At 44.3% G+C, this 27,788-nt stretch overlaps 1 protein-coding gene across 11 annotated transcripts in view; it reads right to left on the bottom strand.

Annotated features, from left to right (window-relative positions):
- ldb2a (LIM domain binding 2a) overlaps nt 1-27,788 on the bottom strand; it is a 382,001-nt gene that overhangs the window by 23,294 nt on the left and 330,919 nt on the right. For all 11 annotated transcript variants that reach the window (XM_078401019.1, XM_078400961.1, XM_078400939.1 and 8 more), the window contains one exon: nt 4,913-5,036. In XM_078401019.1, coding sequence (XP_078257145.1) covers nt 4,913-5,036 — 124 coding nt within the window. The remainder of the gene's footprint in view (nt 1-4,912; nt 5,037-27,788) is intronic.

Below are 27,788 nucleotides of genomic sequence, written 5' to 3'. Positions count from 1 at the left end.
CCCCGGAGAACGTTAAGGAGCTAAAGAGGGACTACGCATGTTGGAGAACTGTGAGGCCCCTCTTTGACTCCCAGACACTCTGGTGGGAGGCAACAAAGGAGAACATCAAGAAGTTCTTCGTCTCCAAAGGTGTTCAGAGAGCAAGACAGGGTAAGAGGGAACTGTGTCAACTCCAGACAGATTTGCAGCAGCTACTCCTTCTGCAGAGGAGAGGGGTGGATGTGAGGGAGGAACTGAGAGAGTTGAAGGGCCGGCAAGCTCGGCTCTTTACCTCTGATTCCTCCAAGATCATCTTCCGGTCCAGGGTCCGCCATGTTGAGCAGGATGAGACGTGCTCACGTTACTTCTTCCATAAGGTTCACAGGGGGAGCTCTGTGATCAAAAGCCTTAGGGAGGAGGACGGCTCGGTAACATCCTCGCAGACAGACATGCTCAAGATCTGCAGATCCTTTTATAAGGATCTGTACGATGTAAAGACCACAGACAGCACCGCCTCCCAGAACTTCCTGTCCTCCATCACGGAAGTCTTGGACGACAGCAAGCGGGAGAGTCTGGACCAACCACTGACCCTGGAGGAGCTGACTGGCTCCATCCGTTCCTTTGACTCGAGTAAAACTCCCGGAGGCGATGGCTTACCGGCAGAGTTGTACTCGGCTCTGTGGGACTGGGTGGGCCCGGACCTGCTGGAAGTGTACAACGATATACTCCTAGCAGGCAGCATGTCAGACTCTATGAGGAAGGGCAACATCACCCTGATCTACAAGCAGAAGGGGGAGATGAATGACTTAAGGAATTGGAGACCCATCACATTGTTGAATGTAGACTACAAGATCCTGTCTAAGGCCATCGCCAACCGGGTCAAGTCTGCTCTGGGACAGGTGATCCACCCGGACCAAACCTGTGCTGTACCTGGCAGGAAAATCTCAGACAGCCTGGTGCTGCTGAGAGATACCATTGCCTACGTGCAGGACAGACGGGTGGATGCCTGCCTGGTCAGCTTGGACCAGGAGAAGGCCTTCGACAGGATATCGCACACGTACATGAGGGACGTGCTCTCCAAAATGGGCTTTGGGGAGGGAATCAGGAAGTGGATACAACTGCTCTACTCTGATATCTGTAGTGCAGTCCAAATTAATGGGTGGGAATCAGACAGCTTCCCCGTCAGGTCTGGAGTCAGGCAGGGTTGCCCTCTTTCCCCTGTCTTGTTCGTCTGTTGCATTGAACCCTTTGCCGAATCCATCAGGAAGGATGCGAGCATAAGAGGAGTGACACTGCCAGGCAGTGGGGGCACTCAGGTCAAGGCCTCCCTGTACATGGACGATGTCGCCGTCTTCTGCTCGGATCCAGGGTCGGTCCGCAGACTGATCAGCGTCTGAGTTGGCCACGGGGGCCAGGGTAAACCGCAGGAAGAGCGAGGCCATGCTCTTTGGCAACTGGCCCGACCGATCTTCCATCCCCTTCACCATCAAGCCTGACTTCCTGAAGGTGCTGGGGATCTGGTTCGGGAAGGCTGGGGCATGTAACAAAAATTGGCTGGAGTGGATAGCCAAGGTGGGGAAGAAGCTGGAGCTGTGGAAGCAGCGCTCCCTCTCCATCACGGGGAAAAACCTGGTCATCAGGTGTGAGGTGCTCTCGGGGCTGCTGTACTTGGCGCAAGTGTGGCCCGTCCCTCCCTCCTACGCCACGGGGATCACCCGGGCCGTCTTCCGTTTCATCTGGGGGTCGGCGATGGACCGGGTGCGACGAGCCACAATGCACAAGTCGGCAGACAACGGGGGTAAAGACGTGCCCAACGTCGCCCTCATCCTGATGGCCACTTTCGTGTGTGGCTGCATCAGGCGGAGCATAGAGCCAAGGCACGTGGGCACCAAATGCCACTACCTGCTGAGGTTCTACCTGTCCCCGGTGTTGCGAAGGATGGGCCTGGCGCAGATGCCACGCAATGTGCCAGTCAGCTGGACATTGCCGAACCATCTGTCGTTTGTGGACAGGTTCTTCCGGACCAACACCTTTGACCACAAGTCCATCGGGCAGTGGTCAGCACGGAACGTCCTGCAGGCACTGCAGGGGAATGACTCCATGGATCCTGTGGCGTGGTTCCCAGAACAGACAGCCCAGCTTGTCTGGCAAAATGCCTCATCGCCAGTACTCACCAACAAGCACCAAGACCTGGCTTGGCTGGCGGTGAGGGGAGCCCTCCCAGTCAGATCCTTCCTGCACCGCCGGAACCTCACTACCAGCGCACGCTGCCCTCGGGACGGCTGCTACGGAGAGGAAACGGTGGCCCACCTCTTCAAAGAGTGTGGATTTGCCAGGAGAGTCTGGAGAGGTCTGCAGGGGTCCCTGTCACGATTCATTCCGAGCAGCTCCGTCACAGAGGACTCTGTGCTCTACGGACTGTTCCCAGGGACGCATTCCGAGACTGACATCGAGTGCTGCTGGAAGGTCATCAACTCGGTGAAAGACGCCCTTTGGTCTGCCCGATCCTTGTTGACCTCCCAGCGGAGCGAGCTGTCCGTCAAGGAATGTTGCCGACTGGCCCACTGCAGACTGCAGGAGTACGTGCTGAGGGACGCTCTGAAGCTCGGTGCAGCCAACGCCAAGGCCCTGTGGGGGAGGACCACAGTCTAGGGTCCTTCCAGCTGCTGGACATGGGGGGCAGGGTGTGGTGGAGAGAGACGCCCCTCCAAATAAGGGATATGTATGTAAATGTATGTAAAGGTCTAAGTAAATGCCTGTATTGAATATGTAACCTCCGGGAATGTCGGATGGGTTTGTTTTAAAAATGATGGTTTGTAAATGATATTTATAACTTGAATAAAGTATTTTTTGATTAAAAAAAAAAATCTCAGGAGAGAAGGAATGGGTGACATTTCGGGTTGAGGCCCTTCTTCAGACTGATGTTAGGGGAGGGGGCGGGACAAAGAAAGGATGTAGTTGTGTGGAGATGAGGAACGCAGAGCCAGATCTGTCCTTTTTGTTTGCTTCGGCCACTGGACTCCGCATGGGCTTTGCAGCATTGTGTGCTAGGTTAAAGCACATGCTTTGAGGCTCTCTCTCTCTCTCTCTCTCTCTCTCTCACAGTTGAGACAGGAAGACAGTGGGAGAACTGGGAAGGGGGAGGGAAGAGAGGGACAGAGGAGCTATCTAAAGTTAGAGAAGTCAATGTTCGTACCGCTGGGGTGTAAGGTGTCCAAGCGATATATGAGGTGCTGTTCCTCCAAAGAGCAAGTCTTTGCCTCTGTTAGCCTGCAGGAAGTCCTTAGTATTCTTATATTCATTAAATAACCTAATTTTACCCTGAACAGCCAGTTTACATGTTACAGTGAATATTGGTCAGGGTGTTCTCCCTACTTAAAGTGCATACAGAGAGCAAACTGAGGCAATCAACAACTTGTATGGCTTACTTTACTGCAGACAGATAAGACCTGCATCGATCAGTCCCACAACAATTTGTGAAACACTATCATGAAGACAAATGCAGCATCAAAATAATTAATTGGACAAATTTTGGTCTTGATGACAGGTGACAAATTTTCTAGGCTTACCAATTTGATGAGCTCCACAATTAACTTGTCATCTCACTCAAAACAATACCTGAACATGTGTTTGATACCAAAATATTAATACTGTATAAAATAAATTTTGAGATTATGGACAAAGACTACAATGTTAATACATTCGCAGTTTGCAAAGAAGACAATGGCAAAACTACAGGTTTATCAAATGCCTAATTCAGTAAAGGTCCTATATATCTTCTGAAGATTGGCTTCATATGGAAAGTTTCACCTGAACCTCAGTGTAAATCAGTTCCAAATAAATGTTACTTTTTAATATTACTGCAGTTGCTCCTATTTTATGTGTTGACTATTTATTTACCTAGATTCGTTTTATTTCTTCAGATCTGGATCTAGAATTTATATGTATGTTTATATGTAAATATATAAATCTATACAAATCCTGATTTAATTGTCCGGATTCCCACCATTTATGGGGAAGGACAGTGATCTAAACTTAAAAAAACAATTCCAGGTCCACCATTTCTTAAAAATACTACATACAAAGGCAGAAGCAGAACGTTTCAGTGCTAAACCTAAATAACAATGATGGCTCCCGATTCAGTACAGAAACGTATATGGAAGATTAAAAGAAAACTTAAATAGCTTCTGAATATCAAAATGCCAAAAGGAATGCTTCATTCAAAACCTTCTATTTTTACCATTGTGAAATAACTCTTCTCAATGCCACATTTTTCTAAGATTTAAGATGGAGCAGGATATTGCAAACATCAGGGGTGTGCCAACTCAGACCCAGATCTGGAGCAGTTCAAGCCAGTTGCAAGTCACCTTGCCAAGTTATGTTTCTATGTTTGGAATGGAGAATGGAAATGCTTTTCATACAGCCTTTCCCTCCCCTGTTAATTATCCTCTTAAAAAATGAAAAATATCCTGTAGCATAACATAATTGATTTTAATACGGCAACGGAGGGTGCTTTGAATTTACCTAGCATCATTTTGAATTCACAGATAGGTTGAATTAATTAGAATTAATAATACAGAAAGTCTGTAAATTGACTTTTGAAAAAAAGTACATCCTGAGCAGCAATCAAAATATGAACATTAATATATAATCAAGAATATCAAATGTTGCCACTTGCAATATCATTAATTTGTGTGTATAATGTAGCTCATATTGGAGCTCACCTGCCCTACTGATGATATGGAGTAACTAGATGCCAAAAATAACAGAGGTGTTTCCAGAAAGACAATGGTGTTTTAGGGATCAGTACCTTTGATATTGATTTAAGTGTGAAGAACTTTGCAAAATGCATTAATAGAGCATTTCCCAATGTCATTGCAACTCTGTCTCTGGCTATGCATCATTAATAATGAATTAAACATTGTCAGCCTACCTGGAGGCGCCACCATTCGCTGCCATTTCTGGAATAAACATGTTTTCAGGCAGTCTCTTGGGCTGATATTGTATGTTTTGTGTCTGGACATCAGTTCTTGCATTGGCTCCAGTATAACACACAACTGGAAAATTAGCACAAATGATCCAGTGTTACACTTGAACCTTCAATGTGTTAAAAAAATATGATAAATGCAGAGAATGCCGAGCAGATAGTAGCCACCCAAAGGACTTTCACATAGGTTTGACAATTGTTACAAAAGTTCTACATTGTCTTGTACCTTCTTTTGATACCACCTCCACTTTTTGCCTCAGTTCAATGGGGAAATAATTTCTGTTTTAACTGCTGCCACTTCCAGATGAAAATTGTCTAAATTTCTTCGACTTTAAAGTCTTAAGGATGCACCAAAGGCACACAATACAAATTAAATGAACGATAGTGCAAGGCTGTCTTACCTACTCAGCTGGTCTGATATTCTTTGAGTATTACTTGCATAATTCTCAGTGCCTTCATTGTAAACCATATAGGAGGGTTTGGAAGAGGAAATGAAGCATCGAATACGTCAGAAAGCTGCTTAGGAGCACGCTTTCTGGGAATTGGGCAGTGAAGCACGAATAAGGATAGCCGTACAATAACCAACCTTTTGTGCCAATGTGACCAGAATGAGGTCCACTGCAAATAACATAAGTGGAGGGACTGAAATGTTACAAAGTCAGGAAAATACAATAATTCCTCAAAAACAGACGGTATTGCAATTTTCTGCAAAGCAAAGTCATGTCATCTGTGCTTGCATCAAGAAATGAAAGTTTAAAAAATGGTTAGTAACTTTTTTATCATATAAATTTCTGGACCCCATCCCCTCCAGCTTTGTCAAGGCCTGCCTTCCTGCTCTCTCTCCACTTATCACTGCAACAATAAACTCCTCCCTGTCCACTGGCATCGTCCCGCCATCCCTCAAAATCGCTGCTGTCACCCCCATTCTGAAAAAACCTGGTCTCAACCCTGACACCCCAAACAACTTCAGACCAATCTCCAACCTAACCTTTCTGTCCAAAGTTTTGGAACGTGCTGTAGCTTCCCAACTCAAATACCACCTCTCTACCAATAACCTGTATGAAACTTTCCAATCCGGATTCCGCTCCAACCACTGTACTGAAACTGCGCTCCTCAAAATCACAAATGACCTTCACCTCTCCTCCGACGCTGGCAACCTCAACATCCTCATCCTACTTGACCTCAGCGCTGCCTTTGACACCATAAATCACTCCATTCTCCTATGGAACTCACTACCTCAAACCGTCAGAGACTCCTCCACACTCACCACATTCAAAACATCACTGAAGTCTCACCTATTCAGTACTGCCTTCAACCACTGAAGGTCACCCCACCTTCTGCCTCCTTTCTCTGTTCGTTTACTTATTTATCTATTTATTCACTTCCCTATGTTCTCTAAATCCCTGTAAAGCGTCTTTGAGTATATGAAAAGCGCTATATAAATGTAATGTATTATTATTATTATTATAAGAACAAATTTTTACTCCTTCTCCCAATGATTTGTGAATTCTGTAAGGGTGAATTTCTGTTATCCGAATTGCCATAACATGAGGTCTTCCTGTGTGGACATTTTTTTCGAAACCATCACTATATGTTATGGTGAAACTACTTTAACCACTTAATAAAAGTTTTCTCTGTTTTCACTTTAACATTTTAAAAAAAGGAAACAGAAAAAAAAGTCAAGATGATGTATTATCATATTTTCAAAATAATTAAAAATCATACAGCACAGAAACAGGCCCAACTTGCTCATGCTAACCAGCACAGGTTTGTGAGGTGGGAGGATCCACCCACCCACTCACGGGCAGAACATGCAAATACTGCAGAGACCACACCCCAAATGACTTTCCTCTGGGTCACTCTGCCACCCCAATTCTCAGTTCAAATCTTATAGCAGCTAATCCTCTTCAATGACCTTATTTTTGTATCATTCACTGACCATACTAAATAACATTCACTAAGATTTGATTTTCTCTCTTAGCCTCTGAATAGTATTGATAATTAGTTTTGGGTTATAATGTATTCATTATAATTACATGGCTCAATTCAGTCTGGCTTATCCGCATCGATGTACAGGAGCTGAAAAATCAATAGCCTACAAATGCCTTTGGTCCACAACGTGATGCTAATGCAGCATTTTGCGTTTTACCTGCGGGAATTCATGCTAGTGTAAAAGGAGCATGGTTTTAAATCATGATTCCCATCTATGAGCGTAGGCACATTTTCACTGTCCAACATTTTTACATGAGAAGCCATGTGGGTTGTGACTATAATCACTGGAATTTAACGTTGTTACATTGCAACACTTATCTGCAGACAAGATTAATGTTTTTCAGTAGCACGTCCATTGGAGTCCAAGGAGGCAATGGCCCTGAATTCTTTGTGACTACCAGTTCATGTTTGGGCAAGGAGCAGGGAATTCAGGTGAATCTGTGAGCAATTACATTGTTCAGAGGGAGCTGAAATGCTGCAGGTTTGATCCTCAGCTCCTGGCACTTGCTCTGCATTATGTTACCTCAAGCTCCTCTTGCAAAGGCCCAGCTCTCCTATCAGCTAGGTGGTCTAGTAGGCAGGAGATGACAACCAAGTACAAAACCATGTTTTGTATGTACTGGAGGGCACCTTCAGAGTAGAACAAAGGGCAGAATCGCATTTCAAGGAGACATACAAAAATAGGTGCAGGAGTAGGCCATTTGGCCATTTAAGCCAGCACCGCCATTCAATATGATCATGGCTGATCATCTAAAATCAGTACTTCATTCCTGCTTTTTCCCCATAACCCTTGATTCCTTTAGGCCTAAGAGCTAAATCTAACTCCCTCTTGAAAACATCCAGTGAATTGGCTTCACTGCCTTCTGTGGCAGAGAATTCCAGATTCACAACTCTCTGGGTGAAAAGGTTTTTTTCTCATCTCAGTCCTAAATGGCCTACCCCTTATTCTTAAACTGTGACCCCTGGTTCTGGACTCCCCTAACATTGGGAACATTTTTCCTGCATCTAGCCTGTCCAATCCTTTAAGAATTTTATATTTCTATGAGATCTCCTCTCAATCTTCTAAATTCCAGTGAATATAAGCCCAGCCGACCCATTCTTTCATCATATGTCAGTCCCGCCATCCTGGGAATTAACCTGGTGAACCTACGCTGCACTCCCTCAATAGCAATAATGTCCTCCCTCAAATTAGGAGACCAAAATTGCACACAATACTCCAGGTGCAGTCTCACCAGGGCCCTGTCCAACTGCAGTATGACCTCCTTGCTCCTAAACTCAAATCTTCTTGCAATGAAGGCCAACATGCCATGAGCTTTCTTCACTGCCTGCCAAACCTGCATGCTTTTAGTGACTGGTGTACAAGCACACCCAGGTCTCCTTGCACCTCCCCTTTTCCTAATCTGACACCATTCAGATAATAATCTGCCTTCCTGCTCTAGCCACCAAAGTGGATAACCTCACATTTATCCAAATTATACTGCATCTTCCATGCATCTTCCCACTCACCGAATCTATCCAAGTCACTCTGCAGATTCATAGCATCCTCCTCGCAGTTTACACTGCCACCCAGTTTTGCATCATCCGCAAACTTGGAGATGTCACATTTAATTCCCTCATCTAAATCGTTAATATAATTGTAAATAACTGGGATCGCAGCACCGTGCTCTGCGGCACCCCACGAGCCACTGCCGTGGCAAGTGGGGTGACCGATTGCATTTGCCACCAGTTTCCTGCTGATACCATGGCATTCATTAAATCAGTAACTGACAGAGGAATTAAAAACCAAGGAAATTAAGAATAGCCTTTATCTCACATCACCTGCCCTTCAATATCTAAAATATGGAAGCTACCAAGTGGCTGCCTAGTAATGAAAGCATCATATGAACTTTTTTAGACACAAAATGCGACAGTAACTCAGTGGGTCAGGCAGCATCTCGAGAAAAGGAATAAGTGACGTTTCAAGACCTTCAGAGTGAAAGTCGGGGAGAGGGAAACTAAAGGTATGAAAAGATTCAGAACAAATCAGAGCTGGCGTTGTTGAGTTACTCCAGCATTTTGTATCTATCATTGGTATAAACCACCATCTGCAGATTCTTCCTGTGCATGTGAACCTTGTTGATACCTAACATTAACCACATGAAATATTTTCTCATGGTTGACCACAAATCACGTGTTCAGGGAGTGTAAGCCTTTGCAATCGCCACGTGCAACCCGGGGAAGCTCACAACCTACAGCACCAATGCCGACCTGCAGACTGTGGGTTATGAGATCTGTGGGCATATAGTGGCCAGCCATGTCTGCATTGTCCCGATATCTGATGTCTTACGCTTAAGAAACGCAACCTAATGTTTTCCACTGGTTGCCCAGTTTGGAAGGGCTTGCAAAAAATCACCAGGTACAAGAGAAAAACCCCACGCTCCTTGGACAATCGTCAGCTGACCAACGACCTGAACGAGTTTTACTGCAGGTTCGAGAAACAGAAACATAACCCTGGGACCCCCTCCCCCCACCCCCAATCACCACTTCACACGTACTCAAAGACTGACTCCAGTTTGCAAAGACTGGATCCTTCCCCACCCGCTCCTCCCCAAGCAGCAATTCACACCTACTCAGAGACTGGCTGGAGTTTGCAAAGACTGGCCCTTCCCCCCCCCCCCACAATCACCAATTTGCACATCTTCACAGAATGACTCCAGTTTAACAATAGAAATTGCGGAGGTGGAGAGGTTATTCAGAAAACAGAAAAGCCGGAAATCTCCAGGACCAGACAATATTTCCCCCTCCACCCTCAAGCTCTGTGCCGAACAACTGGCACCGATCTACACAGACATTTTCAACCAATCCCTGCAAACCTGCACTGTCCCTGCCTGCTTCAAGATCTCCACTATTGACCCTGTACCCAAAAAGAAAGGATCACTGGCCTTCATGACTACAGGCTTGTCGCACTGACCTCTGTAGTGATGAAGACCTTTGAAAGACTTGTGCTGGCCCAGCTGAAAAACATCACAAACCCCCTGCTGGACCACCTGCAGTTTGCATATAGGGCCAAAAGATCGGTGCACTTCATCCTCCAGCACCTAGACCACAAGGGGACCTATGCCAGGATTCTGTTTGTGGACTTTAGCTCTGCATTTAACACCATTGTGCCAGAGCAACTACACTACAAACTCTCACAGTTGATTGTGCCTGAATTCCTCTGTCAGTGGATCATCAACTTCCTGACAGACAGGAAGCAGCATGTGAGGCTGGGAAAGCACATCTCGGACCCGCAGACCCTCAGCATAGGAGCTCCGCAAGGCTGCGTACTCTCCCCTCTCCTTTACTCTCTCTACACCAACGACTGCACCTCCACAGACTCCTCTGTCAAGCTCCTCAAGTTTGCGGATGACACTACCCTGATTGGACTGGTCCAGGATGGGGAGGAATCTGCCTACAGATGAGAAGTGACACAGCTGGCGTCCTGGTGCCATCACAACAACCTGGAGCTTAATGCTCTCAAGACAGTGGAACTAATTGTGGACTTTCGAATAGACCCCCCTCCCCTCCCCCCAACAACACCATAGTCTCTGTGGAGTCATTTAAGTTCCTTGGAACCATCATCTCCAGGGACCTTAAATGGGGGGCCACCATCGACTCCACAGTCAAAACGGCCCAACAGAGGATGTACTTCCTGCGGCAACTGAAGAAATACAATCTGCCGCAGGCAATGATGATCTAATTCTATACTGCTATCATTGAGTCCGTCCTCACCTTCTCCATCATGGTCTGGTTTGGCTCAGCCACCAAGCACGACATCCGGAGGCTGCAACGGATCGTTCGCACAGCTGAGAAGGTTGTTGGCTTGCACCTTCCCCCCATTGACGAACTGTGCACTGCAAGGGCCAGGAAGCGAGCGGGCAAGATCACCTCTGACCCCTCTCACCCTGGCCACAAACTCTTCGAAGCACTTCCCTCCGGAAGGCGACTCCGGACTGTCAAAGCAGCCACAGCCAGACATAAAAACAGCTTTTTTCCATGAGTGATAGTTCTACTCAATAACCAAAGTCTGTAGACTCTTTTTGCTCTGGTTTATTTTCACCCACATGTTTAGACCGTAATGGTGTATCCTTATTGTTTTGATGTGTTTATGCTTTATTCTTAATTGTTAACTGTATGTTTGTGTTTTCATTTGTGAGCGGAGCACCAAGGCACATTCCTTGTATCTGCATACTTGGCCAATAAACTTTTCATTCATTCATTCATTCATTCAAGTAGGTGACTTTAATTTGCTCAGTGTTGACTAGGACTTGCTCAGTGCCAAGGGCATAGATGGGGTAGAATTTGTGAGGTGTATCTAAGAAGGTTACTGGAAACAGTATGTGGACAGTCCAACCTGAGAAAGGGACATGCGGGACTTTATGTTGGGAAATCAGCCTGGCCAGGTGACTGGTGTTTCAGTGGAAGAGCCTTTTGGTGATCGTGATCACAACTCCATAAGTTTTAAGATTGTTTTGAATAGGGAGAAGGCTGGATCTGGCGGGAATATACTAAATTGAAACAAGGCAAACTATATTATAAGGCAGGAGCTCATGAGGTTACACTGGGAGCAGTTATTACTGGGTACGTCATCATCTGGCATGTGGGAGTAGTTTACAGGCCAGTTCATTAAAGTTCAGAACCGGCATGTAACAGGGTGTAAGGCAGAGGGCGAAGGATGGCAAAGTAAGGGAACCTTGGATATCCAAAGAAGTGGTAAATTTAGTCAAAAAGAAAAAGGCAGTATATACAAAGTTTCAAAGTACATTTAAGAGGATGGAATCAGACAGGGCCTTTGAGAAATATAAAGAAAGGAGGTGCATCAAGGTCTGGTACCTACAATACCAGACCTTCATGCACCTCCTCAAGCCAAGGGATTCAGTTTCAAATGTATGTTCTTCATTTGTGCTGACTCTGTTGGTAATTAAGTTGACATCAGGACCTCATTGGAGGTGTAAAATTTAACTTGTACTTCCCAGTCATTAGATTTCACCAAGCCACACAATACCTAAATCTTGAATGGGATACACGTTTTGAGTGGCGAATAGCATTATAATATAGTCACAGGTAAGCCACGCTCATTAGTTAGTTAATTCAATAGACAATAGACAATAGGTGCAGGAGGAGGCCATTCGGCCCTTCGAGCCAGCACCGCCATTCAATGTGATCATGGCTGTTCATTCTCAATCAGTACCCCGTTCCTGCCTTCTCCCCATACCCCCTGACTCTGCTATCCTTAAGAGCTCTATCCAGCTCTCTCTTGAATGCATTCAGAGAATTGGCCTCCACTGCCTTCTGAGGCAGAGAATTCCACAGATTCACAACTCTCTGACTGAAAAAGTGTTTCCTCATCTCAGCTCTAAATGGCCTACCCCTTATTCTTAAACTGTGGCCCCTTGTTCTGGACTCCCCCAACATTAGCAAATTTGCAGATGATACTAAGCTGGGGGGTAGTGTGAATTGTGAGGAAGATGCAATAAGCTGCAGGGTGACTTGGACAGGTTGTGTGAGTGGGCGGATACATGGCAGATGCAGTTTAATGTAGATAAGTGTGAGGTTATTCACTTTGGAAGTAAGAATAGAAAGGCAGATTATTATCTGAATGGTGTCAAGTTAGGAAGAGGGGATGTTCAACGAGATCTGGGTGTCCTAATGCATCAGTCACTGAAAGGAAGCATGCAGGTACAGCAGGCAGTGAAGAAAGCCAATGGAATGTTGGCCTTCATAACAAGAGGAGTTGAGTATAGGAGCAAAGAGGTCCTTCTACAGTTGTACAGGGCACTGGTGAGACCGCACCTGGAGTACTGTGTGCAGTTTTGGTCTCCAAATTTGAGGAAGGATATTCTTGCTATTGAGGGCATGCAGCGTAGGTTCACTAGGTTAATTCCCGGAATGGCGGGACTGTCGTATGTTGAAAGGCTGGAGCAATTAGGCTTGTATACACTGGAATATAGAAGGATGAGGGGGGATCTTATTGAAAATATAAGATAATTAGGGGATTGGACACATTAGAGGCAGGAAACATGTTCCCAATGTTGGGGGAGTCCAGAACAAGGGGCCACAGTTTAAGAATAAGGGGTAGGCCATTTAGAACGGAGATGAGGAAGAACTTTTTCAGTCAGAGAGTGGTGAAGGTGTGGAATTCTCTGCCTCAGAAGGCAGTGGAGGCCAGTTCGTTGGATGCTTTCAAGAGAGAGCTGAATAGAGCTCTTAAGGATAGCGGAGTCAGGGGGTATGGGGAGAAGGCAGGAACGGGGTACTGATTGAGAGTGATCAGCCATGATCGCATTGAATGGCGGTGCTGGCTCGAAGGGCTGAATGGCCTACTCCTGCACCTATTGTCTATTGTCTATTGTCTATTGGGAACATGTTTCCTGCCTCTAACGTGTCCAACCCCTTAATAATCTTATACGTTTCGATAAGATCTCCTCTCATCCTTCTAAATTCCAGTGTATACAAGCCCAATCGCTCCAGCCTTTCAACATACGACAGTCCCGCCATTCCGGGAATTAACCTAGTAAACCTACGCTGCACGCCCTCAATAGCAAGAATATCCTTCCTCAAATTTGGAGACCAAAACTGCACACAGTACTCCAGGTGCGGTCTCACTAGGGCCCTGTACAACTGCAGAAGGACCTCTTTGCTCCTATACTCAACTCCTCTTGTTATGAAGGCCAACATTCCATTGGCTTTCTTCACTGCCTGCTGTACCTGCATGCTTCCTTTCAGTGACTGATGCACTAGGACATCCAGATCTCGTTTTACTTCCCCTGTTCCTAACTTGACACCATTCAGATAATACTCTGCCTTCCTATTCTTACCACCAAAGTGGATAACCTCACATTTATCCACATTAAACTGCATCTGCCATGCATCCGCCCACTCACACAACCTGTCCAAGTCACCCTGCAACCTCATAGCATCTTCCTCACAGTTCACACTACCACCCAGCTTTGTATCATCTGCAAATTTGCTAATGGTACTTTTAATCCCTTCATCCAAGTCATTAATGTATATTGTAAATAGCTGCGGTCCCAGCACCGAGCCTTGCGGTACCCCACTAGCCACTGCCTGCCATTCTGAAAGGGACCCATTTATCCCCACTCTTTGCTTTCTGTATGTCAACCAATTTTCTATCCATGTCAGTACCCTACCTCCAATACCATGTGCTCTAATTTTGCCCACTAATCTCCTATGTGGAGCCTTGTCAAAGGCTTTCTGAAAGTCAAGGTACACCACATCCACCGTCTCTCCCCTGTCAATTTTCCTGGTTACATTGGAAGTGAAGGCAGTGAAGAAAGCCAATGGAATGTTGGCCTTCGTAACAAGAGGAGTTGAGTATAGGAGCAAAGAGGTCCTTCTACAGTTGTACCGGGCCCTGGTGAGACCGCACCTGGAGTACTGTGTGCAGTTTTGGTCTCCAAATTTGAGGAAGGATATTCTTGCTATGGAGGGCGTGCAGCGTAGGTTCACTAGATTAATTCCCGGAATGGCGGGACTGTCGTATGTTGAAAGGCTGGAGCGATTGGGCTTGTATACACTGGAATTTAGAAGGATGAGGGGGGATCTTATTGAAACATATAAGATAATTAGGGGATTGGACACATTAGAGGCAGATAACATGTTCCCAATGTTGGGGGAGTCCAGAACAAGGGGCCACAGTTTGAGAATAAGGGGTAGGCCATTTAGAACGGAGATGAGGAAGAACTTTTTCAGTCAGAGGGTGGTGAAGGTGTGGAATTCTCTGCCTCAGAAGGCAGTGGAGGCCAGTTCGTTGGATGCTTTCAAGAGAGAGCTGGATAGAGCTCTTAAGGATAGCGGAGTGAGGGGGTATGGGGAGAAGGCAGGAACGGGGTACTGATTGATAGTGATCAGCCATGATCGCATTGAATGGCGGTGCTGGCTCGAAGGGCTGAATGGCCTACTCCTGCACCTATTGTCTATTGTCTATTGTCTACATCCTCAAAGAATTCCAGAAGATTAGGCAAGCATGATTTCCCCTTCGTAAATCCATGCTGACTTGGAACAATCTTGTTACTACTATCCAAATGCTCCGCAATTTCGTCTTTTATAATTGACTCCAGCATCTTCCCCACCACTGATGTCAGACTAACTGGTCTATAATTTCCCGTTTTCTCTCTCCCTCCTTTCTTAAAAAGTGGGACAACATTAGCTACCCTCCAATCCACAGGAACTGATCCTGAATCTATAGAACATTGGAAAATGATCACCAATGCATCCACAATTTCTAGCGCCACCTCCTTAAGTACTCTGGGATGCAGACCATCAGGCTCTGGGGATTTATCAGCCTTCAGTCCCATCAGTCTACCCAACACCATTTCCTGCCTAATGTGGATTTTCTTCAGTTCCTCCGTCACCCTAGGATCTCTGCCCACTAGAACATCTGGGAGATTGCTTGTATCTTCCTTAGTGAAGACAGATCCAAAGTACCGGTTCAACTCGTCTGCCATTTCCTTGTTTCCCATAATAAATTCCCCCGCTTCTGTCTTCAAGGGACCCACATTTGCCTTGACTATTTTTTTCCTCTTTACATACCTAAAAAAACTTTTACTATTCTCCTTTATATTATTGGCTAGTTTACCCTCGTACCTCATCCTTTCGCCCCGTATTGCCTTCTTAGTCATCTTCTGTTGCTCTTTTAAAAGAGTCCCAATCCTCTGGCTTCCCACTCTTCTTTGCTTTGTTGTACTTCTGCACTTTTATTTTTTGCTGTCCTTGATTTCCCTTGTCAGCCACGGGTGTCTCTTACTCCCCTTGGAATCTTTCCTCCTCTTTGGGATAAATTGATCCTGCAACTTCTGCATTATTCCCAGGAATACCTGCACCGTCTTACCTGCGAGGGCCTCCTTCCAGTCAATTCTGGCCAGCTCCTGCCTCATGCCTCTGTAATCCCCTTTGCTATACTGTAATACTGACACTTCCGATTTTCCCTTCTCCCTCTCAATTTGTAGAGTAAAACTTATCATATTGTGATCACTGCATCCTAATGGCTCTTTTACCTCGAGTCCCCTTATCAGATCAGGTTCATTACACAACACTAAATCCAGAATTGCCTTCTCCCTGGTAGGCTCCAGTACAAGCTGTTCTAAGAATCCATTTGGCAGAAAATAACAAATCTTGCCACTCCTTCATAAAGCGTCAAAGAGTTACAGCAAACTTTGTAAAAATGTTAATTGTCATATGTACTGGCAACAGACAATTACATTCTAACGTGCTGCAGCATAACAGGATGCTTAACACAATAACGCTCAGATGAATATATAATAATCAATAATACAAGAAATTAATAACTATAATACTAGGTAAGGATAAATGTGTAAATGCAAAGTCCATGGAAAACAAGATAGCTTGACATTAATAGGCATTAAATATTTCAAAATTAAAAAAAATACTGTACCATCATTATTCTCTAGTAAACAACCTTATTTGAAATCCTACAATGTAGCTGGCAAAACGCCCAGGTAGCTCTCGAGACAATACAAGTTGGAGTTTTCTTCTATACAAACCAAAAAGTTTACAAAGTAAAAATCAAAAATACAATTTTATTCCCTGCTTCAAAAGTAGCTCAATGGCTGAAGTTGAGTATAATGTGTTTATTCACCTTTTATAAGAATTTTTTTTAATTGCTTTGTGTTGAAATGTCAATTCAGTTTTTATGTTAAAGCACTCAGTTGTATTTTATAGCCATACACTAACAAAACATTTAGACTCTCCATGATCATAAATAAATCACATATGCAGTTGTCTGCAGAGAAAAGATGCACAGAGCATCCAAGATGAAACTACTTTTTTGATATTTTATGCCCTTTGCACCACAGGAGGAGTGATCACCAAAGAGGCAGAGCAGTCAGTGGTGAATTAGAGGCTTCTATTCTCATAACAGGTTGAAATCCACTGGTAACCAGGAGATGGCATGACAAACTCTGTGACCTAGCGATGGCTCAAAAATGTTTTGACAATGTAAAACTCTCATTTCTAGAAGAATTATCAGTACACTTACAGTCATGCATTTTAGCATTCAAGTTCGATCATGTTCAACAAAACTGAATAAATTTGATTTAAGTGAATATAAAATATTAATTAACCACCTAAAATATAAATCCTGCAAATGAGAAAAATGAACATTCTTCATTCCAATACGAATTTACAATGTGAAAAATACAAAGCTGAAACTGTAGAAATCTACTAAATTTACTTGAGCATAACCTCTTTATTTCGGAATATGTTTTTAAATGAGTCATTGGTTTTGGTCATGCCATCAGGTAGTAATATTTGCAGCACCTGGATCAACACTTGATTCACAGTCTGGTAAACAGTTATACAACTTCATCAGAGCCATGGGATCCAGCTGTTTTCCAAGGTGAAATTGCTATGTTATAAAATACCTTGGGCACTTCACAAAAACTAACAGAAAGCATTGGAACAAGAGGGTGTGAAATAAAGAAGCAGCCTATGGTGATGCTGAGGTCAAGTACAAACATTACTCAACTATTCCAGTATTGACATTTAAAAAAATATAGCAAAGGAAACAGAAAATTTATTCCATATTTCTTTTGGAATTAATGCTGAATTCCTGAATTATTTGCAAATGATTTATTGGTGAGCTTGAAGGCAGGAGTGACTTCAGGAGTATTAATTATTCTGTGCAGAAGCCATCACAAGTCATCTATATACTAAAACTCTCGGGGGAGAGGGGAGGGGGAGGGGAGGAAGAGGGGAGGGGGAGAGTAGGAAGAGAGGGTGCTGCACAAATGCAGGAGAGGTTTGGGCTCAACAGGTCCACTTGGTCTAGTAATCATTAAATACACCACCAGCCAGCCTTTACCCAGACAGCTGCTCTAAGTATAAAATACGACATCAAATTGAGTTTAGCCACTCCATCAAAACAATATATTTTCATTATTAAACTGCCCATGTCCATCATCTGGTCTGAGGCTGTTAACAATGGAATGATTTCTTTCTTCTGTCAGTTTTCTTCTTTTTGACTGGTTACATATTGGTTCTCACTGACTTTTCATTTCAAACCTTTCACCCCCAATCATATTCTGCAAATTAATGCTTACAAATTTCAAGAGGTTCTAGCAAATTCATCCACCAAACAAGTTGATGAAGTTTCCTTGTTCTGGTTTCCAACTGGTTAAGTGATTCACTGCTCAATATTGCATTCCTATGTCCATTTTTTTTGCTGGTAACTGTTTATGAATCATAACTAGGTGAGATTGAATTGTAGAATCAGAATATTTATATGACAGGAGGCCATTCATCCACAATATCTCTGCTGGTTGAAAAAGATCTACTCAATCTAACCTCTGCTTCTAGCACTAGATCTGTACCTCTGTTGGTCAGGGCTCTTTAAGTGCATGTCCAAATAATGTAATGACAGATCTGCCCTGTCAGTGATGAAGTTTGAACCCTGACCATCCTCTAGGTGAAAACTGTTTTCATCTTTTCCCTTCTCACTCTCCTACCAATTGCTTTATGCCCCCTGGTTTTTACCCCCCTGCCGTGGGAAGTAGCTTCTTCCCATTTATTCGATCTAAGACTTTTATAATTTGATATAGCTCAACAATATCTTCTTTCAGCCTCCGTGTTCCAAACCAAACAACTCCAACCTAACTTAAAAGACATTTGGACAGGTTCACAGGTAAGAAAGATTTAGAAAGATATGGGCCAAACGCAGGCTGGTGGGACTAGTGTGGATGGGGCATCTTGGTCAGCTCGTGCAAGTTGGGCCAAAGAGCCTATTTCTATGCTCCATGACTCTAACCGATCATTCCTCATAAATCTTCTTTCCATCAGCTCCAATTCAGTTAGATATGCAAAGTTCAAGCTATGGTGTATAAGTTTCCAATATTACTTTGTGTCTCAGTGAAAAAAGAAGCATCCTGTTTTTCATTTTACCTATTCACTGACCTATCCTGTTACCATTAAGGATCTGTGCAGATGTACTGAAAGTCCATGTTGCTTTATAATCACTCAATATCATCCCGTTTATTGTTTATTCCCTTCCTCTGCACCCAAGTGCATTAACATACTTCTCATGACCATTGTTCGGGTTTCTTTGGTCCCTTGTTGGACTAACTTCTTTGTAATTCTCTTGCGCTTTATGTATATAGAGGAAAGATTGGTTAAGTTGGATAGGTTTTGTTTGGAACAGGAGGCTGATAGATATAGTTGAGATATGTTAAATTATAAGAGTCTGAGATAGACTTAGAAAGAAGCAGTTACTTCCCTCAGCAGAGGAGTAAAAACCACAGGGCATAAAGCAATTAGTAGAAAATTGGAAGGGAAATTAAGACAACAGTTTTCCAAAAGACTTTAGGCCAATTGACTCGAATCTGCTCCACCATTCAACAATGGCTGATCTATTTTTCCCTCTCAACCATGTTGCCTTGCCTTCTCCCTGTAACCTTTTACAGCCTTACTAATTAAGAACCTATTAATCTCTGCTTTAAAAATACCCAATGATGGCCTCCACAGCCAGGGCTGGATTAAGCTAGTGCGTGGCCCGTAGCATATGTTAGAAAGGGGCCTTAAATTTGTTTTAAAATACATCAATATTATAACATAAATTATTTACTTTTTCAATTTCAAATGTCAAAAGTAACAAAACTACAATTTAAAAGTCACATTTTCTAGATTTAGCATGAACAAATTTGTTATTTGTTATTTGTTACATGCAGAAGTTCATGTTCAATGCTCATCAGAATGAGATTGTTCAATCTGTTTTGACCCATGGTGCTCCTGTTCATTTTAAATCCTTTTCAGTTTTGAAAATGAGTGTTCTCCACTGCAGTTGGTAACCATGAGTGACAAAGGCATTTTCTACATTTGGAAAACAAGACTCCAAAGAATTGTCAGTTATCAAACGGTACAACTGTAACTCTACAAGGTCTTGTTCGGCCCCAATATGAGAAGCAAGATCAGCTTTCAACAGTTCAGTAAACTGCACAAATTCTTCACCAAGACTTTCTTCCAGATCTTCCGGATATAATTTGATAAGATTTGATGACCTCTTTAAAATCTATTCAGGTGTAAACCACTGTAACCGATGAAGGAATCCAAATACACCATTCACCTTTTGATAAGCTTTCTGGCGTTTTGACAGGACAGAAAGCAAGCTATCAATAATGGCGAGAAATGTTCGGCTTTTAAACTTCTGAGAAGGCGTTTGAGATTCAACAAGTGGATCAAGAGTGCTGGAACCACTGAAATCATCATACGCGGGATTTTGTTTGTGTTCTCTTGTTTTTCATATTCAATCAGATCCTTGGCTTTTTGCCTGAAAAACTAGACCGTATAGCTTGAATATATCCATGCAAGGATTCATAGAGTGCACAAGCTGTGGTCATGTCTTGGCCAGAAGATTGCAAAGAGGCACTGGTCATTTGAAAATGCTGTAATACTTGATCCCACCATATGACCGTTATTTCTGTTTCCAACTTCATCATAGTTGAAAGTAGTCCCTGAGCCTGTTGTCAACACACTGCCTTCTGATCATTGTTATTTGAAATGTCATCCGACTTGTTTTATCGCAGAAAAGCTGTGTAAAAGTGCTTTTGTTGCATCTGCACGAGCTGACCACCTGGTATCTGACATTCATTTCACAATGGGTGAATGAGCACCACCATCAGATAAAGCAGCAGAAAGGAGATCCCACCGATAAGTAGAAGCAGAAAAAAATGTGAACAGGCTTTCTACAAAGTCAAAGAAAATTAATGCTTCTTGACAACATTCAGCAGCACATTTTCCAACCAAATTTAGTGAATGTGCAAAACATGGAATGTAATCCGCAAACTCATTCAGCTCTTTAATTTGTGCTTGTAAGCCACTATACTTGCCACTCATGTTGCTGGCATTGTCTTAACTTTGACCACGGCAGTCTTTTATATCAATGTCATTTTCCTTTAAAAAGTCAAGTAAACTTTGAGCGAGCTGTTCAACACTATGACCTTCCATATACAAAAACTTCACAAATCTTTCAACTGGTCCAGACGGCAAAACATAGCGCACAGTCAAAGTCAGCCGATCCACATTAGATATATCTGGAGTATTTTTTATGCACGGTTTGAGACGGGTAACACCACCAGCTCGCCGTCTATAAACAGCACCAAAGGGGCGCTGACTAGCGAGGCTGGAGGGGGATCCACCGCCGGGGATGTGCACACATTCTCGGTGTCCGAGCATGAGGTGAGGTGGGCTCTGACGCGTGTGAACACGAGGAAAGCTGGAGGCCCAGATGGTATATCTGGGCGAGTGCTAAAGTCTTGTGCTACTCAGCTTGCTCCAGTGCTCACCACAATATTCAACCTCTCCTTGGCCAAGTCCGTGGTCCCTGCATGCTTCAAAAGATCCATCATTGTACCGGTGCCAAAGAATGCCTCTCCAGCGTGTTTAAATGACTACCGACAGGTGGCCCTCACCTCGGTTGTCATGAAATGCTTTGAGAGGCTAGTCAAGAAGCACATCTGCGCCCTCCTTCCTCGCAACATGGACCCACTACAGTTCGCATACCGTCCGAACAGGTCCACGGATGATGCGGTCTCCCAGGTTCTACACACCGCTCTCTCTCATCTGGACAACCAGGGGGGCTATGTGAGGATGCTGTTCATTGACTTTAGTTCAGCATTCAACACAATAGTCCCCAGCAGACTGGTTGAGAAGCTGCTGGAACTGGGGCTTAGCACCCCTCTGTGTGCCTGGGTCCTGGACTTTCTCACCGCCAGGCCCCAAGTGGTCAGGATGGGGGAACACACATCTAGCTCCATCACCCTGAACATAGGATCCCCCCAGGGCTGCGTCCTTAGCCCCCTACTGTACTCCCTGTCCACACATGACTGTGGGGCCAGGTTCAGCTCAAACTCCATCATCAAGTTTGCTGATGACACTGTGGTGGTGGGCCGGATCTCCAACAACGATGAGAAGGCCTACCGGGAGGAGGTGGCTGATCTGGCACTCTGGTGTCAGGACAATAGCCTCCTCTTGAATGTCACTAAAACGAAGGAGCTGATTGTGGACTTCAGAAGGGCTAAACATCCAAGGACGTACACGCCACTGGAGATAAATGGGTCTACTGTGGATAGGGTGAGCAGTTTTAAATACTTGGGAGTCCGCATCACAGAGGATCTGATGTGGGCAACGCACATTGCCGCACTGGTGGGTAAGGCAAAGCAGCGCCTTTACCACCTTAGACAACTGAGGAAATTCCGAGTGTCTCTGAGGATCCTTCATTGCTTCTACTCTGGGGCTGTAGAGAGCATCCTGTCCAGCAACATTACAGTCTGGTTTGGGAACAGCTCTGCCCAGGACAGGATGGCCCTGCAGAGAGTAGTGCGTTCGGCAGAACGCACCATGGGAACTACACTCGTCCCCCTGCAGGACCTATACATCAGGAGGTGCAGATCCAGAGCAAGCAAGATCATGAGGGACCCCTGTCACCCCAGTAAAACGGACTGTTCCAGATGCTACGATCAGGCAAACGCCTCCGCTGTCACGCTGTGAAAACGGAGAGGATGAGACGGATTTTCTTCCCACAGGCCATCAGGACTGTTAACTTTTATAACCCCAGAGACTAAATTTTTGTCTACACTATAGTAACTTATTAACTTTATTTATATGCTGTAACTAATTCTTTTTTGTGCACAATCCGCAGGCATTGCCACTTTCATTTCACTGCACATCGTGTATGTGTATGTGACAAATAAATTTGACTTGACTTGACTTGAGTAGAATCTAATGAAACAGAACAATATTTGTATTTCTTCACTTCACCGATAATGTGATCTAGTATGCAGGATCCAATCCAATTGATTAATTCCTCACATGTTGTTTTAGATAGGTATGATTTATGTCCCTTTCCTTTGTTTGCATGAGTATTTATATGCTCTGCCAGAAAAACATCAAACTTGGCCAGTAATTCTAACAACCCCATTATGAGAAGAGCCAACAGTTTCATCATTACCACAAAATGAAAGGCCTCGTTCTGCTAAAGGGCCGAATGGCCGACTCCTCCACCTATTTCCTATGTTTCTATGTTCAGACCTGTAGCTTCACCTTTCCTTTTTCTCCAGAGATGCTGCCCGACACCCTGGGTTACTCCAGCATTTGCTGTCTATTTTTGGTTTTAATCAGCATCTGCCGTTTTTTTCTTCTACAAGGAGAACAAGTTCCCTTTGTATCTCCGATCATTTGGATATTATGCTTGAAGTAAAACATGTCTGCCTAAATTGACAAAGGGCCCTTGAGTTAGTGGGCAGTGCATCCAGGGCCCTTCGGTTGGGGGGGGGGGGGGGGAGGGGGAGCAGATACAGAGGTTTGGAGGGCTTAGGGACAGTGTGGGAGTACCAAAGATTTAGGGGCAGGGGATAGAGTTTAGGAGTGTGGGAGATATGGAGGATTGAGGGGCAATGTGAGAAATAGAGGTTCGAAGAGTTGAGGAATGAGATAACAGAGTTCATGAGGTTTGGGTCTATTAGAGGGAGACAAGAAGGATATAAGAGGGAGATGCCAAAGGTGAGGGGAGGGGGAGGATATAAGGGTATGGGAGAAAGAGGACCAGACAGGAAACGGTATGGGGAGATAGGTCCTAATAATTTAGCTGCTGAATGGAAAAGAGATTCAGAGGGTTCAGGATTAAAGCAGACAATGGCCCCAAGGATTTAGGGTAAGGGCAGACAAATAGTTGGGGGAGTTGGGTTCAGAGTTGGGGGAGACAGAACAGCAATAGGCAGAGTGGTGCAGCTGATCGGGCTGCTGCCTCACAGCTTCCGCAATCCTGACTTCAGGTGCTGTCTATGTGGAGTTTGCACGTTCTCCATGTGAAAGAGTGGGTTTCCTCCAGGAGCTCCGGTTTCCTCCAACATTCCAAAAACGAGAGGGTTTGTATGTTAATTGGCCTCTGTAAATTGCCACTGGTGTGTGGGGAGTGGATGCAAAAATGGGATAACATACAACTAGTGTGAGCGGGTGATCGATGGGCACCATGGACTCGGTGGGCAGAGAGCCTGTTTCCATGCTGTATCTCTAAATCTAAGTCGCCCAAAGTCCTATAGTATTGGGACATTCACCAACCTGTGTCTTTGGACATGCTGATCCTCCAAAGACTCATCACTGCCACCGAGTGGGTGCCACTGGAGTTTAGTTAGAGACATCGAGTTACAGCAAGGAAACAGGGCCCACGGCACATTGAGCCCATAAAGGACAGCATAAGGCAGAGGTCCTATGCGCTTCTGATGAGGACGAGTGACCGAGATCCCATGGTTTGAGGGAGGCAACGGTCATTGTACCGGCTGAGTAATGATGATGGCTGAGTTAGATGTTTCCCCTCCCATGGCTTGCATCTGCCTCAATCAGTCAGGGTTGAGTGCTAGCTGCACTAGGACCCAGCCAGCTTTATCAGAATACTGGGAGTCTGCACACACACAGGAGGCAACAGGCCTTTGAGCCCACCACAGATCCACCATCAATTTTTCAGCAACCAATGGTCCAGCACCTCCTTTAATCTGGACAAAATTTCGAGCCCGCACTTGAAATCCCCCCCTCCCTCCTGGAAGTCCCTTCGAAAATGAGGCATTAAGACCGGGTGAGGTGGCTGATCTCAACCTCATCGGGACTTCCACGGCTGATTGGCGGGTCAAAATTTCCCCCTATGACTGGGGGTCTGGAACTCTGGCCCGGCTGGGGCTGACAGATCCGTTCCCATAGCTGACTTCCACATGCGATCAGCGGGCTAGTATTTCAGAGGCTTGGGAGGACTGTTCTGGCAACGTTTGATTCCCCTTGGAGGCCGTGACCTCTGTTGGTCCGGCAAAGGAGATAACCAGAAAGGCTCTGGAACCAAGGGTGCAGGAGAATCGGTGGTGGACCTGTAGGTCCATGCTAACCATTTCGTCCAACTGCAATAATCCTATTTTTAGTGCATTAGTACCATATCCTAATCTCCCTTGCCAATTTAATTATCTATCTAAATGCCTCTTAAATGTTGTGACATTTTTTCTGTGAATATATATTTGGAACCCTGGAATCTCCTTCTTAAACACATTTCGATGCTCAGACTAATTTATTTCCTAGTAGCTATTTCCAGCCCGCTTTAAAAAAAAAACAGTTCTCAATAAAATTGCCCTTACCCCAATTTATAACATCTACCATTTTATCTTTTGCCATAAACCTAGTGACCTTCAGATTTCTCTTAGTGCTACATGCCATTGAACATAACACAAGGGGGATTTAAACAAAAACACAAGCAGTCAGGCAGCATCTCTGGAGAACTTGGGACAGGTCATGTTTTGCATCGGGGCCCTTCTAGGTCTTATAGAAGACAGCAGAGAGTTAGCTTGGTTTTGAACTTCCATGAACAGAAATATCATTATGGAACAAATCCAGTGTCAAAGAAGATGCAACTGAAGCCTCACATCCTAACCACAGAGACAGCAAATACCAGGAGTATTCCAACAGTAATAAAATGATCAGTGTAACTGATCAGAAAGTGTCTGTGTGTACTGTTGCCACAGCATGGATGCACCGTTGCCTTGTAAATGATGCTTTCTCCATTAGAAGTCAAAAGTTCATCTGTAGCTGAACTTGGGGAATACATGTATTTATCCATGAATGTAAATTCTTAGCTGGGTCTTCCATCAGCTCTCTAAATAACCCAGCAGATAAACAGCAATCTTGTCATTCTACTCTGCTTCCTCCAGGATATGACTCCAGAGGTTCAAGTACTAAAAGATTTGGGAGGGGAATATGAGAGACAATACCAGGATCTGGATCAAGGAAAAGGAGGGGGCATCGCCAATGGCAAAAATAATTATCAACAATAGAATCCTATGGCTGTTTGATAACCTGTGACTTCCTTCCCACAGAAATATTTCACACGCAATGTTTCAGTGGTCATTGGCATGCAATGAATAATTTGCATGTGGTCTTCCTTTTAATAAGCATTATGGAAACTTGAGCTGTGAAGAATAGGATAAGTCAGAAGTATTCAATCATTCGCAACCTATCTAACTTCCTAATTCTGTGAATGTCATATTTTAAAGCAGAATGAATTTCACACATAATTAAAGAGCAAAAGATTCATAATGCTGCCTGATTTAATATGAATGAAAACTTAGGGACTCTATAAGTTTGCTGGGCCAGTTTATAGGCAAGGATTTTCCAAACCTGTGTATAATTCATTGTAAACAGAAAATATATATTTTTTAAATTGCTGATTCCAGTTCAGCAACACTACATCAGCCGAAGGTAAAACTACTAAAAGTGGTTTTAGTATTTTGAGTAACATCTTTACAATCTTCAATGTGCAGTTGGAATTTTATTTTACATTGAAGAAAATACTTTCTCATTATTTTCTCCCTGTTTTAATGATATGACTGCTATTGGGGCCAAGTAGATTTCATTCATGTTAAATTTTGAATTGTAGGTGCCACTCGTACCTCACTAACTGAGAAAAGGTGAATGTCAGACTGACATCTTGCACCACTGTGCTCTGGCTGATGCTTCCACAGTGCTGGTAGAACTTTGACAAAGCATCAGGCAAAATGGCACACGTCGAGGTCTGGATGGTATATCATCTGTATCAATGGTTTATGTCCATGACTGGATGGTATGTGCCTTGGAGGGGAATTTACAAGATTGATATTCCATTAAATATGTTACTCTCATCCCTCCTCTGGTGGAGATTATAAACTTGTGAAATTCTGCTGTAAAATCCCTACCGACTTGTTGCAGTACATCCTCCGGGCTGTCTTCATGATACACCCATACTGGATGGTGAAACCATGGATGCAATGCCAATAAAATTTGCTCTCAATAACTGAATATGCTTACATTTTAATATTAAACTAATAATAATCTCTTTCCTGTAATGATTTACTCACTGGACTTCAATTAAGTTCAAAAGTTCAAAACTGACGGTATCATATTTAATGCAAACTGACGAAGATGAGGGTGGATGCTCCATTGGTGTCCTGGATCACCAACTACTTGACTGGACGACTATAATATGTCAGGCTACAGGACTGTGTCTTGGACATGGCAGTGAGCAACACAGGGGCCCCACAGGGGATGGTCCTCTCTCCCTTCCTGTTCACCATCTACTCCTCGGACTTCAGATATAACTCTGTCTACCGCCACCTGCAGAAGTTTTCTAATGACTCTGCAATTGTGGGCTGCATCAGTGAGGAGAGGGAAGCTGGATACAGAGGTGTAGTCAACAACTTTGTTGATTGGTGTGGGCTGAATCACATTGTAGCTCAACACTGACAAGACTAAGGAGTTGGTGGTGGACTTTAGGAAGAGAGGAACATCCCTGTCCCCTGTCTCCATCAATGGTAATAGATGTTCAGTTTACCAGGGAGTACAAATACCTTGGAGTGTACCTGAACTGGTCCAGGAACGCTGAGGCTCTGTACAAGAAGGGATAGAGCGAGATGTACTTTTTGAGAAGGCTCTGCTCCTTCACAGTCTGCAGTAAGATGCTGCAGACGTTCTACTAATCAGTGGTAGGGAGTGCCATCTTCTTTGCAGCTGTGTGCTGGGGCAACAGGGCGAAGGCTGCGGACGCCAATAGGATCAACAAAGTCATCAGGAAGGCTGGCTCCGTCCTGGGGCGGAGTTGGATTCATGGGAGGTGGGCTTGGAGGGGAGGATGCTCCTGAAGCTGCAGAGCATCCTGGACAATACAGCTCAAACCCTCCATGACACACTGGTCAACATGAGGAGTAGCTTCAACAACAGACGGGCTCCACCAAGATGCAGGACAGAACGCCACAGGAGATTCTTCTTCCCTGTGGCT

The sequence above is a fragment of the Rhinoraja longicauda genome, chromosome 1, assembly GCF_053455715.1.
Source record: "Rhinoraja longicauda isolate Sanriku21f chromosome 1, sRhiLon1.1, whole genome shotgun sequence".
NCBI lineage: Eukaryota > Metazoa > Chordata > Chondrichthyes > Rajiformes > Arhynchobatidae > Rhinoraja > Rhinoraja longicauda.
This window is presented reverse-complemented; position numbering and strand designations above follow the sequence as displayed.